At 41.2% G+C, this 15,413-nt stretch overlaps 1 protein-coding gene across 1 annotated transcript in view; it reads left to right on the forward strand.

Moving 5' to 3' along the window:
• The first annotated feature begins 705 nt into the window (after positions 1–705).
• The window catches only part of vstm2a (V-set and transmembrane domain containing 2A), a 101,978-nt gene continuing 87,270 nt past the window's right edge, over positions 706–15,413 (forward strand). The window contains exons 1-2 of the mRNA XM_054764942.1: positions 706–1,134; positions 1,841–2,007. Coding sequence (XP_054620917.1) covers positions 1,059–1,134; positions 1,841–2,007 — 243 coding nt within the window. The 5' untranslated portion in view covers positions 706–1,058. The remainder of the gene's footprint in view (positions 1,135–1,840; positions 2,008–15,413) is intronic.

The raw sequence follows: 15,413 nt of genomic DNA on the forward strand, positions 1-15,413 counted from the left end.
ACTGACACCCAGTGGCCAGTGTAGAATACTACGTATCATTACGTCTTGGAATACACCTTCTGAATGTCTTATATTTGTATTTTAGTTCATTTTCCTTGAAAAAGCTTAATTTGGTCAAAAATATACACAATTGGCTTGAATATGGATTTTTTTGACAAATAATAGGCTTATTCAATTACAAAACAGCAATGATTTATTCATTCATATATTTTTAAAAATCCATGATTGAGTGATGCCGTGAAATTCAAAGCGCAAAGTGGCGACGGATTAATGATTACCAAAAGCAAAAGCCAAAATAAACTTTTGGAAGTTAGCTAGCTTTACCGCCACCACACTGCCATTTCGCTGAAGCAGTATCCTGGGATAGTCCATTTAGCACATTTCAACTTGTATGAATTAAACAATATTTCACTTTTAATGACATTATTCTCCTTAATGTCAAATATGCTGATTTTATATTTAAGCTTTATCGCCAACCCTTACACCTATTAGCAACTTTTGCGCACCTTTCCAGCACTTCCACACTTCCTGGTTGTCCACCAATCACACCCACGCCAAGGTGCATTCACGAACACCAGAATTCCGAAGCATTTAAATAAACACAACTCAACCAGGTCGTTGCATTAGTGTGCATGGAGGCGAATATGTGTGTTTGTAAACTATAATATGTAGCTACGCAGCTGTTTGAATGTGACGTCTTCTTTAAACAACCGGCGGAAAGAGTAGACGCATCAGTAAAGGTGCATGAACGCCGCACAGTGATTCACCAGACTGACTGACGTCTCTCCGGTGCTGCACACACTCAAGTCCCCCCAGCCCGCTTCTTATTTTGCAGACTTGAGTCGAGCCAAAGCAGTCGACGGTCTCCGCTGCAGCGGACACACAGAAAAGACGCACAAGAGCAGGGAAGGAACTTCAGCAGCGACTGCTTTTGCGGCATGTTCAACCTGCGGCAGCCGCCGTTTAAACGCACCGACGCAGAAACCGTTTGATTTTTGCTCCCGCCCCCCTCCCCCCCGAACCCGTTTGCATGTAAAGAAACCTTCAACATTGCAACCATGTGGACGTCTCATGATACCGCTGGATTTATCGTCTTGGCTGGGTTTTTTGTGCATTTCGGATTCTCCTTTGAAGGTAAGAATTCCGTGAGAAAGTGGAAAGGAAAAAGTGCGCAGTGTTTTTCCTCTTTTTTTTGTACAAAACGGGAGAGGAAATAATTAAGTCTTACGGGTGAGCTAATAATAACACAACGCCATCAGGTTGAAAAGCGTTTCTTTTGGAATAGTACAAAAATGCAACTGGTGATCGCTTGAAGTCGAGCATTTGAACGCACCACGCAGTCTTAAACGCAGTTATAAGATGATGTGGTCATTCTAAAGATGTTGCTCTCAAAACAAATGCGCCTTGTGTTTCAAAAGAGGAGCCTTCGGCCCCACTGATGTCACTGTCCGAGGTCCTGAAACGCATCAACGACCCGACTTTCTACTCTGACTGCTTTTTTTTTTGCGTGTGAAGTAATTTAATTTGCACTCATATCGGCTGCTGCAGCAACTATGTGCGCTGCAATTATTTGTTGCACGCTGCAATATGCATGAATTAAATCAATGGCGTGTGATGTGTTTTGATGAATATGAGCACTTTTTCTTTATTTTGTTATTTAAAATTTTATTTTCTTTTACATTTTTAATGATTCCCCCCCCCCCCCCCCCCCCGTATGTATTTGCAAGCAGACATCCGCAAACTATACCCACAAAATGCTTTCCCCCCCCCCCATCCCCTTCTCTCGTTATCTCCGCAACTCCCACACTCCCCACTCATCTCCCTTCCATCTTCCCCGCAGGTCGCTTCACCGATCTGCCCTCCAACATGACGGTTAAAGAGGGACAAAACATAGAAATGGCGTGCGCCTTCCAGAGCGGAACCACGTCAGTTTATTTGGAAATCCAGTGGTGGTTCGTGAAAGCGCCGGAACCCGCCGAGACCGGCGAGGATGTCGATACCGAAGAGGTAAAGAAAAAGGAGAGCCTTATGAGAAGATGTTTTGATGAAGCAGACAGTCATGCGAGACTGGTGTGGACAAAATGTGAAAAAAAGAAAGTTTTTGTTGTGATAAATAAATCAGAGCAAGCGTTAAATGGCTTAATCCATAAGAATCCAAGGCTTTAAATGTGTCCGAAACACCTTTGTGCTGGACTTGGACTCATTCAGCCCCAAAGTGACTACAGGAAACATTTTGGAGAGGTTGTCATGTGACCATCCCAGGATAAGGCTTCCCCAAAATGGCAGTATGGCTAATTTCCATAAGCTTATTTTTTGCCATATTAAAGCTCATTCTAATGCTTTAATAGGGTGCCAAATATCACAGTTCAACTTTTCTTAGTGTATTTCTTCAATAATTTCATATAAAACAAGCTAGGAAAACTATTGCTATAGGCCTTTTAGCCTTAACATTGCTATAGAAAGATGACAATAGCAAAAATGGTAACGAATGTCATTTTTTCAATTATTTTGAATTCACATTTTATTTTTGGTTCAATTCAAAGTGGCATACAGTAATCCCTCGCCATTTCGCGCTTCGAACTTTATGCCTTCACTCTGTCACAGTTCAAAAATACAGTATTAATCAATAAATCATGCTGTTTCGTGGTTGAATACAGTATATAATTAATCAAAAAAGATTAGTTAAGCAAATATTACCCATTTCCGACCCAAATTACGCATTTTCAAGCATGGCTAAATGAATTAAAACACAAATAAGGCATTCAGAAAACGCACCCAAAGACACTGTGACGATATGTAGTATGCTACACTGGTCACTAGGTGTCAGTAATGTTACTGTAATGTTCAGTGAGACACACAAGCACCAGGCATTTGTTGTAAATTTGCATGATCTCACAGCGGACACAATCATCTGTTAACACGGGCTACTGTTGCAGTCGTAACACACGCCAAGCTAAAACTCAACTCCCTGGCCGCCCCCCTCACTCAGCACTGGAACACATTTACAGCAACACACACAAGCACAAGTCTTATTTATGTCTTACATTGTCTCTTATTATGTCTACTATATTGGGTACGAGTGTAAAGGTGACTATAGGGGTGTTATCTCATGTCTAGAGGGCTCTAATCATGTTAAAAAGACGTATTTCGAAGTTTTCGATGCTGTCACCACGGAAATATTCTATTTATAAATAGGGTGCCCTACTTGGCAGAAACTCACTCATCACGGCCAGGTCTGGACGCAATTAACCGCAATAAACGAGGGATTACTGTATACACATTTTCCTTTCATCAAAAATGACTTAGTTCTCTTCAGCACTTATGCACAGATCAGTAGCCCCATGAAAACTGGATATTCGACTCTTATACTTAATGAATTGGCATGAATTGTCTCTCAAACTGATAATAATCCAGCTCCACACTGGGCATGATTAAAGCCATCAAGGAAATATACAGGGAAATCATTAATCAAGGACTCATATGGCAAAAAAAAAGGGGAAAAAAAGGATCATTATAGACATTAATTACATGATAACTAAAGAGGATGGATGAAGTGCCAAAGTCAGTCCAGCATGAGGCGCATTCTCACGCTCGCCTCGTTAAATAGCGCATTTTGAAAGCATTTCCCCGTTTTGTGTTTGCTGCTGGTTGATCCTGAGCCAACGAGCTGCTGCTGAGCGGATGAGAGTGTTTTAAATACGTTAACTGCGAATGGACTGAGATGGCGGCTTACATATTCTATGGCAGGTAGCTTGCGTGTCAAGATTTAGAGCGGTTGGCGTATTGTCGTGACAAACATCAAGCTGAGCTCTTTCAATCTGCATGACTAGAGGGAGTGATATACAGTGTGTGTTTGTGTGTGTGTGCGCGAGACTGTGGTTGGAAATCCACAAGGCTTTAATTATTGTTCTATTGTTGCTCAGCTCTTATAGTATCATTGGCCGGGCTTTCATGTGGGTTTGATCCCATATGACTCTTGGGTGTTAGGCTGAAGAGGCCTATTGACGCAGACGTTACATTGTTACCCACGTTTATTACTTGGAAGGCTGCCGGGTGAGAGACATGGAGGAAAAAAATAACCTGGAAGCAGATGCATGGGAAGTTGTGTGGTTGGACATTCGGGGCAAACTGGTAACAATTACTGCAACTAACAGCTATTTTCATAGTCCACTAGTCTTGGGTGATTCATTGACTCCTATTAAAAACTCGTATTTAGCTCTCAGTAGTGCAGTTCATTGATGTTTTTAGGACGCATTCAAAAATGGACAGTTTATTTAACATTTCTGCAAGACACATGCAATGCAAGGACAGCCATTGAGTGCTATTTGGGTTCTTTCTTGTGCATGTTTTTAGCCATCAGACATACAGTGTGTAGCCGAGGAGTGTCATTGCGAAGCACTTGAGCACCTTGGAAAGCGCTGTAGAAATAAAATCTGTGATTATTAGATGTAATGTTTCGATAAAAAAATCAGCGAATATGTCGCTAATACTTCAAGGGATAGTTTGGATTTGTTGACATGAAGTTGTATGATATCCCCATCAGCAGTGTAGCGCATCAACAGTGACTTACCCCCCCCAACTGGTCCCCGTGAGTCCAGTTCTTCTCACAAACTGCTCGGCGTTATTTGTCCCTGCGCACTGTCGGCTCCCCATTCGTGTGTATGTGATGAGGACGCTCGCATCTTTGTTCCAATTCAGTTTTACTTACATTTAATGACATTGCTTGTCATATAGAGACTGACTTTGCTCATGAAAACAAGTTGAGGCAAGGACAGAAGGTGATTTCTGTAGAAATTGCATGTGAATGCTGAAGCTGAACTGTAATGCTGTACAGAAAATGTAGAATTACGGGGAAAGTGGTAAATTTGGGGTTGTGGGAAATTGCCTACCTAAATGTTCTGATGTTGCAGCGGTTTGAGAAATGTGGAAAATTGTCATTCGTTTCAATGAGAAGCCATAAAATTCCAAGAAAATCTGAGAGTTTGGTTAGAATCAGGGGTTAAGGTTAGGACATAGGGTTCGTGGTTAGGGCTTAGAGTGGATGTGGAAAATAGATAGCCTGGAGGTCCTGAATGAACTGAAGGTTTTGACTTTGGAATGGTCGAATCGATGTCCATTCATTTTCAACGAGACCCAGGACACGTTGGAGAGCCTCCCTGCTTAAGGATGCTACCCCCGCGACCCGATCGCGGATAAGCGGTAGAAGATGGATGGATGGTTGTTGAAGCAAAAAATGTGGAATTTACGGAAATGTGTTTTTTTATTTTATTTTTTATAATGTGTCTACATTTAAACATTTTAAATTATTTCAATTGGTTGAGACATGGAAGTAGTTGAGCATCGAAAAATGTGGCGGAATAATAATAATAATAATAATAATAATATAGTCATCCCTCGGCACTTTGCGCTTCCAATGTTTCCAATGTTATTAGTTCATAAATCATCATTTTTTTGTGGTTAAAACACGGCCTATTAGTCAAAAAAAGTGCACATTTAAGCAAATTGTATGTATTTTTTGCATAAATTAAGCATTTTCAAGCATAAAAGTAGCTAAATGAACTAAAAATACGAATGTAAGGCATTCAGAAGACGCATTCAAAGATGTGATAATATGTATTATTCTACACTGGTCACTGGGTGTCAGTCATGAATGTTACATTGATGAAACAATAGCCACCGCAGGAAGTACTGTACAGGAACCGGACATAAAAAAAAACAAAAAAAAAAACAAGGAACGCTCCCAATCTTTATCATCTTATTTTTACGTCTAATATGTCTTATTTTCTTTTATTATCTCTACTATATTGGATAATATGAATGTAAAGGCGACTATAGGGGTGTTATTTCATGTCTAGAGGGCTTTAATAATGTTAAAAACTGTATTTAGAAGGTCGTAAACAAGTTTTTCTATGCTTTAGCTGTGAAAATATTTGATTCATAAATAAGGAATCCTGCTTTGCAGAAATTCACTGATCACGGTCGTTTCTGGAACCAATTAACTGCAATGAACGAGGGATTACTGTAATAAATTGATGTGGCTTCACGTCAGCCTGTCAATAGCTGATGCCCTCCTGCTGTTTAAACACAATTCTCACCCGGTGATGTAAATCTTGGTGACATTTTTGCTGAGACATGGTGACATTTTTGCTGAGCAATGTGGGCCTGACCCTTTTTAGGAAGGAGTGGCATAAGATGTGCTTTTTCTCCTTAAATGTCGTAGTCCATTAGATGTGTTGTTCATGCAGCGCTACATGCCCTGCCATTGACTGTCTACCAGTTCAGGGTGCGCCCCATCTCTCGCAGCTGGGATAGGCTCCAGCTTTCATGTGACCTTGATGAGGACAAGCGGTATAGAAAAGACGCTGTACAATAAAAAGGGCAGCCGGTCATTTCTGTACGAGGAGACAACTCATTTGGCACAGCCTTACTGAATGTACACCATATTGGGCCTGTTTGGGAACGATAACACATCAGAAGAGCGGTTGCTAACCTAGGGGGTTGTTGAAAAGAAGGGGACACGTGATAAATAAAAAAATATATAAAATCACCTCTCTAAAAATGAACAAATTGTCCTCATCTGTTCACAAGTTCGTTTTGCGGCTTTTGGATTCAGTCATTTACTTGATGCAGGTCCAACAACAATCAGTCATGGCAGATTGTTTACTTAAAACACTTTGGAGCTTTGTATGTTTTGCATATTCTCCAAAGCAACGCTTTGTGTGTGTTCAAAAAAGAAGACGCACGAACAGTAACTTTGATATTCGTTGCCTTTTGCTACCTACTTATTCAACACACAAAAACCAGCCCGGTGTAATTGATGGATGAAAGGGTATGCGATTTGTTAATGAATTTCAATTTAAAAACAAGACTATGGTCGCATTTGAAGAGTATTGTCGTGTTTTCGTCACAATAATCATATGAAATGTTCATAACTCGAATGTTGTTCAAGATGTCCGAACCTTTTCCACCGAGGGCCACGTACCGAAAAATAAAAAAAGGGGCCACTTTTACATTTTCCAAAACAGCCTGCATCTTAGCTTTGTGTTATCAGTGACAAAGTGTATTATTAGTTTGAACTTTTTCTTCTTGCAATGCATTATTTTGCATTTAAAATACATTTTAACTTTCTTCCTATACGTTTTTTTTTCCTGTTAACAATATTTTGACTTTATTATTGTAATATTACAACTTTTTCCCCCTGACCAAACTTTGCAAAAATTTAAACTTTATTCTGTTTGTTTCTCATATTTTTCCTTAAATTTTTTAAACTTTTTTGCTTTTTTTTTCCTCGTAATATTATAACTTTACTCTCATAATATTTGATCATGTAAATGTAAAATCACTATTTTGTTTAATTTTTGCTGTTTTTTTGTTTAATCGTATTTTTAGAATGTGCCGAGGGCCAATACAAAAACAACCATGGGCCGTCAATGCTGCCCATCTATGACGTCGTCGGGAATTGACCGTGTAGTTCTTTACTAACTAACAAAGCTACGGGACAAGTACCTGCTTTTCTTATACATCACGGCTGCAAAGTAAGCCACAGTGGAGCCAAAGAAAGTTGCCACCATTTGGATAAAGAAGGCGAGGAACACTTTTGAATTCAAGACATAGCAAAGCACAAAAGGTGGTGTCCGAGTGAGTGTAAAACTATAAATATGTGTTTTTTTGGCTTTTTGGAACGGATTAATTTGTTTTGCATTATTTCTGATAGGAAAACTTGATTTGGTTATGAGTATGTTTTGGTTAAAGTCCGACCTTACGGAATGGATTAGTGACGCTAACCATGGTACCACCATATTTAAAAGATGCATTACATTCAGCTTTGTGTTGAAGCACAATTTGGAGACTATTCGGCGGGCCGTTAAAAAATGAGCTGCGGGCCGCAAACGGCCCCCGGGGCACACTTTGGACACCCCTGCACTAGATGATTCTCTCCTCAGATTTTTATATGTACGGAGCACCCAAGGGGACATGTTGGAAAATAATTTGATCGGTAAAAAAAAAAAAAAAATGTTTGCGAGATAACACAAAACTTTTGTGCGATCTCGCCAAGTTTTACGTTATCTCGCAAAACTTTCTAAACTATGTGAAGCTCCGCGACACGCCACCGTCAGCTAATCATCTACTAATTCAATTTCTACGACGTCATCTTGCATTGCCCCTCACGACGGGGCACTCAGCACTCTGTGTGTATGCGAGTGGCCCCGCCTCCACCCACCGAGACAAAGAGATGAAATGACTAACAAAAAGGGTTCACTCCCATCATGGTTTTGTTCTATGGAACAAACGCGCCAAGGTGCTGAAACCAATGCACAGAGTGACTCCGGAGACGAGGAAAACAGACTCAGACACAGCACTCTGTGTGTATGCGAGCGGCCCCGCCTCCATCCACCGAGACAAAGAGACGGAATGACTAAGAAAAAGGGCTCACTCCGTTCATGGTTTTGTTCTATGGAACAAACGTGCCAAGGTGCTGAAACCAATGCACAGAGTGACTCCGGAAACAAGGAAAACAGACTCAGACACAGCACTCTGTGTGTATGCGAGCGGCCCCGCCTCCACCCACCAAGACAAAGAGACGGAATGACTAACAAAAAGGGCTCACTCCGTTCATGGTTTTGTTCTATGGAACAAACGCGCCAAGGTGCTGAAACCAATGCACAGAGTGAATCCGGAGACGAGGAGACGAGGAAAACAGACTCGCATCCACATGGCAATATTTTGGAGTTCATTTTCATTTATTGTACGATGAATTAATTTAATGATTATTCTCGCAGGCGTAGTGCGCACGAGACCGTTGCAAGATCGCGTGACAACCCTAGTATAAAGGTGATATCGTAACTACAGCAACAAGTTATCAATGATCCGTGATGGTTGTCCGGATCGTCTTTTATACAATAAAGCTTGTGTTGCTGGAAACACATCTCTGGTACTTGAAAGGAAATACATTGATTAGCCACACAGTAATCCCTCCATTATTGCGGTTAATTGGTTCCAGACCCGACCACGATAAACGATACCCGTCACAATTATTTTCCCCCATGTCCCCTAGGGGGCTCCGTACATATGCGATGCTGACATAATCAGGAAAAAAAATAAATCCTCTTAAGATTGCAAAGTAGCCACGCTGCTGAAGGGATTTTCTATAACTGTGATGATGTAGAATCAAGTGAACGATACAAAGGGGAAGGGAATGGAAGAGGTGTGTAACACACGCTTCTTCATCACTTATGGAATGACAACTGCGGCTATTTTTCAAGCCTACACTAAATCAGTCTACACACACGAGTGTATACTCCTTATCCCCCTTTTATTTTAACGGCATGCATATTGATAGAAAGGCCGAAGGGTCATTAAAAAGAATACATAATGTACTGCACTCTTGCCGCTTGCTATATTTTAATGTCTCAGCAATGCGACAGTTAAATGGAGGGTGTATAAGAAAATGCCCTTGATGATAGTAAAGTGCATGGATGAGAAGAGTCAGGAGTCATTTCATTTTAATCAATATAAACACTGATGCTTGCGCCTTATTTGTCTCCCAATGTGAAGAACAGATTTAGTCAGTGGACCCTCTAGGTGCAATCTGTTAACACGGCATGTTTATAAATAATTGATGTGCTCTATCATGATATATGCATGTAGCACCCTGCTTTCAACACCATGAAACACATGACTCGGTAAGGCGATGAGCTATATACAGTAGAAAAAAGGGGGCGCCAGCAAACACCCAAAAAGTGAGGCGACGCAAAAGAACTAACCAAAAAGCTGTAAGTCAAAAAAATTGGCAGGCAATAGAAGCGGAGCAACGAGGATGTCGGAAAGACGAGTAATCAGTGGGATAATTAAGCTTCGCAAACAAAAATACTGGACCATTATGAATGAGAATGAGATACGAAGCACACAGTACTTGGCGTGGTAACGTGAAGCGTGGAAGACGAGGACGAGGAACAATCTGGTGAGGTTTGTCTCGTTGCTCCGCCCCGCACCAGAAGCAAAGGGATCTGCATAGGAAACCGGTCGGGAGAAACAATACAAATTGCCTCTTTTTAGGATATTTTCTAATGGGCTTCTTGGATGATCAACAATTGTTTTGACTTTCAAAAAACATATTAAAAAGGGGCCCTATTATGCTTTTCCTCTTTTTGGACTTATAAATGTTGTTGTATTCTCGTGTTAAGCGATGCCAACACGTCAGATAGTGAGGTTTGCGCATTTGGAAGTGAGAGCCGCGGGTTGCCTACCCTTGGCCCTTAGTGAGAAACGGCCCTGGCGGCCGTAACCCACGCCAAGCTAAAACTCAACTCTGAACCCCCAGTCAGCTCCTCAGCACTGTAACACATTTACAGAAACACACACGAGCTTATTTGTGTCTTACATGGCTTATTTTGTCTTATTATGTCTACTATTTTGGGTAATACGAGTGTAAAGGTGACTTTCGGGGTGTTATTTCATGCCTAGAGGGCTCTAATAATATTAAAACCCACATTTAGAAGGTCGTAAACAGGTTTTCTATGCCGTAACTACAAAATATTCAATGTATAAATAAGGAATCCTACTTATCACAGTCTTGTCTGGAACCAATTAACCGCGATAAACGAGGGATTACTGTACATAATATTACTTGATTTGTTTATGGCAGATTTCAAGAGAGAGAGAGAGACGAGAGGTTTAGGTTTGTGAAAGAATTTTGACATTCACTCCTGACAACTTTTTTTTTTCGGAGCGTTTCGGTTATGGGTGAGACAGAGATGTCTTTTAATGTCTTTGCTCACAAAGAGAACAAAAGTTCAGAGGCAAGCATACAAAACAGAGGTAAATTGCAGAAAACTTGGTGCAGGGGAGGAAAAAAAAAATACAACAAGTGCACCGTGAATAAAACTCTACAACAAAAAAAGAAAGCTTTGACAAAAAGGGCAGCAGGTGCGGAGCAATGAGAAGTGAGCGAAGACGAGTATAAAAGGGGAAGCTATGCATGAGATAATGACTACAAAAACATATGAGGCTGTGATAGCGGCTCCGGGGGAAGGACGAGGCAGGAATGCAGTACTGGAAGTTCTAGCCGTTGAATGGAGATTTGTGGAACACAACAGAAAAAAAGTCTCGCAGTGTCCGCAACCGCAAAAAAACAGTATAGGGCACAATAACAAAATAAAACTGTCTATTCTTGTGAACTTGCTTTCTTTTTTCATTTCGGTTCGGCCTCAGTGCTCTCCGTCGTAAGACAAATAGACGACCTTTTGATTTTCAATGGTCTGTGTCGTATTGTGATGGTGTGGATTCACTCGACGCCAAAGTTGATCACCCTTCTCCATGCAGCTAATCTGCCCCCGCTGTTTGCCATGAAGTCGATACACTGAGTAAACCTTTACAGCCCCCGTCTAGAGCTAATTCTATTTGAGTTAGGATTACGCTCGGATGTAAGGCAAAAAAGGAGAAAAGCCTAGTTATGTCTGTAGGTAGCAATCCTGATCCTGTCAAACAGTACTTGTAGAGCGTGGAAGGGTATATTTATACTCATTTCCAAGCTTGACAATAAGTGTACAATGATGGAAGAAAAAATCAATGTGCGTGGGGAAAAACAAAATATTGGCAGTAGAATTAAGGCAAGGATGCCTTAACAGAAGTGGCAGGTCATAGGTAGGCTATGCATTGAAAAAAACAACATTTAGACTTAATGCAAATGTGCACGTTCATGCTAAATTTGAACTGAATTATTTCCACATTGAGTATGCATAGCACAGGGGGGCCGGGGGTCGGGGGTCGTTTGCGGGCCGCATATGGCGTCGATACAGTGGCAATATTGGCGGGCTCGGACTGGCTCTGACCTGGAGGGAGTAGGCGTTTAAAGTGACCCAACGGCGGCAGCGAGCGGTTATTCAGACGCGGTGATGGTGCAGAGAGTGGTCGTTATGCACGCTCGTTTATTTGTTTCCCATTTCTCAATTCAAACATATGCATCACATCTTATTTTGAGCAAAATGGCCCAGAGTTTAAGAGGTTAACTTCTTAACATATCTACGCTGGCACAACAGGACTGCAGATTGACGTACCTGATCTTGGCTGTGTTAAACTACATTTTACAGTGAGATTAAAAAATAAAATAAAAAAAAAAACGCTGAAAGGATATAATGCAAGAGGTAAATATCGGATAAACTGGGCCCCGCAGTCAAATATAATGATGGTAGAACTATTACCGAAAAGATCCACGAGCTGCTGTGCATTTTATGCGAGGGAGTTAGTAAATCCAATGGGTGTAACAATAAGGAATAATTGAAACCACTGAATGCTGTGCTCTCTGAGTAACCTTAGTGTCTGCCTCGCCGCACTAACCGAGATAACGCCACCTGGAGTCATGATGTACTATGCATCATTCTGGTAACCACTGCCATCAGCCTCATAGCCCACACAGGTAATGATTGTAATGGTTTCCAAATGGTTTGCAGTGAACATGAGCTCGCCACAGGATAGCTGCAGTTTGTGTTACGGCGCACACGCACACACACACACACACACACACACACACACACAGGTGCCTGCTGTTCTCATTTTTGACTATTGGACGGCTTGAAATTCACTGTCAGGATCCGGCATAATCATCAGTCATGGAAGCAATTGTTCTTTTACAATCAATGGCAGCTGCTCTGTCACCACATTGTGTTGCTAACGTGCACTCAGTGTGTTAAAAGTACCAAGGATGAAAACTTCAGCCCACATTGCACAGTCATCCCTATCCACTGCCTCTTTGTGGTTGTATGCAGCCTGCTGTTAGTCTAAAAATGTATATTTAAGCATGTTTATGTATTTTGGGGCTAAATTAAGCATTTTCAAGCACAACGTGAGCTAAAATACAACTATTAGGCAGTCAGAAGACATACTCACCCATTCAAAGACAAAGGCCTGGCTATGCATGTCTTCATCATGGAACACATTACAGTATTTTCATAGGTTGGTGGTTGTGTGTAAGATAGCACTTTATTCATGTTCAAGAGAACTTCACAATGTGTGTGTAATTATAATTTACAAGTACATGCAGTAGTGTGAAAAGGTGTTTGCCCCTTCCCGAGTCCTTTTTTTTTCCAGGTTTTTCAGTTTTTAAATTACACATTTTATTATTAAGGGATAAAAAATATCCAAACATGGCCCTGTCTGAAAAAGTGATTGCTGCCCTGTTAAAACATAACTTAACTGAGATTCATTGAGATCTATCAGTCTGGTAAAGGTTATAAAGCCATTTCTAAAGCTTTGGGACTCCAGCCAACCACAGTGAGAGCCATTATCAGCAAATGGCGGAAACATGGAACAGTGGTGAACATTCCCAGGCGTGGCTGGCCAACCAATATCACCCCAAAAATGCAGCGACAACTCATCCAAGAGGTCACAAAAGACCCCACAACAACATCCAAAGAACTGCAGGCCTCGCTTGCCTCACTTAATCAGTGTTCATGACTCCACCATAAGAAAGACACTGGGCAAAAACGGCCTGCATGGCAAAGTTCCAAGATGAAAACCACTGCTGAAGAAAAACAACATTAAGGCTCGTCTCAATTTTGCCAGAAAACATCTTGAAGATCCCCAAGACCTTTGGGAAAATACTCTGTGGTCTGACGAGAAAAAAGTTGAAATTTCTGAAAGGTGTGTGTCCCATTTTATCTGGTGTAAAAATAACCCCGCATTTCACAAAAAGAACATCATGCAGGCAGTAAAAAACGGTGGTGGTAGTGTGATGGTCTGAGGCTGTTTTGCTGCTTTAGGGCCTGGAAAACTTGCTGTGATAAATGGAAGCATGACATAGTCAAAGTCCTGACCTGAATCCGATTGAGATGCTGTGGCATGACTTTAAAAAGGTGGTTCATGCTCGACAACCCTCCAATGTGGCAGAATGACAACAATTCTGCAAAGATGAGTGGGCCAAAATTCCTCCACAGCGCTGTAAGAGACTCATTGCAAGTTATCACAAACACTTGATTGCAGTTGTTGCTGCTAAGGGTGGCCCAACCAGTTATTAGGTTTAGGGGGCAATCACGTTTTCCACACAGGGCCATCTAGGATGATATTTAGTATTCTACACTGATCACTAGGTGTCAGTAATGTTACATTGATGAGACAACGGCCAGGAAGTACTCGGTGATGATGTGACTCTCCCAATGCGTTTGAGTCTATATTATGTCTTATATGTTTTATTTTCTTTTATGATGTCTACCATAACTCTGATTTTCTCCCATACAGATGAATGTGTGTGTGAATTGGTTTGTCTATACGCACCCTGTGTTTGGCTGGCGACCAGTCCAGGGTGTATCCCGCCTCTTGCCCAAAGATAGCTGGGATATCCTCCGGCATACCCCCGCGGCCCGAATGAGGACACGCGACATAGGAAATGAATGAATGAATGAATGAATGAAGTGTATAGGTGACTATAGGGGTGTTATTTCATGCCTAAAGGGCTCTAATAATGTTAAAAAAAAACATATTTTGAGGGTCATAAACAGATTTTCTAGGCTCAAACTACGAAAATATTGCTTTTTTAAATAGGAAACCTTTTAAACGCGACAAACGAAGGACGACTGTCGTGGGACAATTCTTTGCAACGGTGATACGTGATTTGTGGCCCAAAGCCGCGCCCATATCGCTGATCATGTTTTAGTTTCATGTTAAAAACATACATGTTGTCTTGTCTGTGCTCAGTTACTTTTTGGTTCTCTCTTGGGTTTTGGTTTTCAGTGGCAACTTGACCTTTTCCAAGTTGCAGCTTGACCTCGTCCTTTGGATTTGGCATTTCTGCTCATTAAAACAGTTGCTGTAGCTGTTGTTTCACTATTTTTTCTGGAAGCGAGCAACTCCGTTTATGGTTCAAAAATTTCATTTTATAAAATTGTATTATATAATAGTGTGCAAGCACAAAACAAATCTATATTTGCATTCAATCAGGTGCACTACATGGCTGCATGCAAATGCTGCATATATTTCTTCAGTCTCCTCATGATTCATAACTACCACTGGAGTGGAACCTTTTTGGTTGAACACACTCCAATCTGGGAAGCCAGTCGACATGTTTGTTTGGTATTTTAATAATTTGTTCCCACAGAATCAGAAAACCACATTAAATCTCTTACCTATAAATGTTTTAGCTGAATTGGGTTAGACGATAAACTGGTTTTGACCAACTTCTTATAAACCAAGGGAGATCTTCGACAAGGGAAAGCACTGAGTAAAGATAATGACCGCTATGTTAGTATCTTGCGCTAGCTGCAAGCAAGTAAGCCGCCAACCGGCTAGCTGCCATCCGCTTATCACCTGTGATCGAAAGGTAGATGGGAGGACGATGAGCACATGCACATGCAGATGAGCTTCCCTGACACGGTTTCTGACAGTTCCTGCAGAAATGCTTTGGTTATGTAAACCAATTGCTG

The sequence above is a fragment of the Dunckerocampus dactyliophorus genome, chromosome 21, assembly GCF_027744805.1.
Source record: "Dunckerocampus dactyliophorus isolate RoL2022-P2 chromosome 21, RoL_Ddac_1.1, whole genome shotgun sequence".
Classification (NCBI taxonomy): domain Eukaryota; kingdom Metazoa; phylum Chordata; class Actinopteri; order Syngnathiformes; family Syngnathidae; genus Dunckerocampus; species Dunckerocampus dactyliophorus.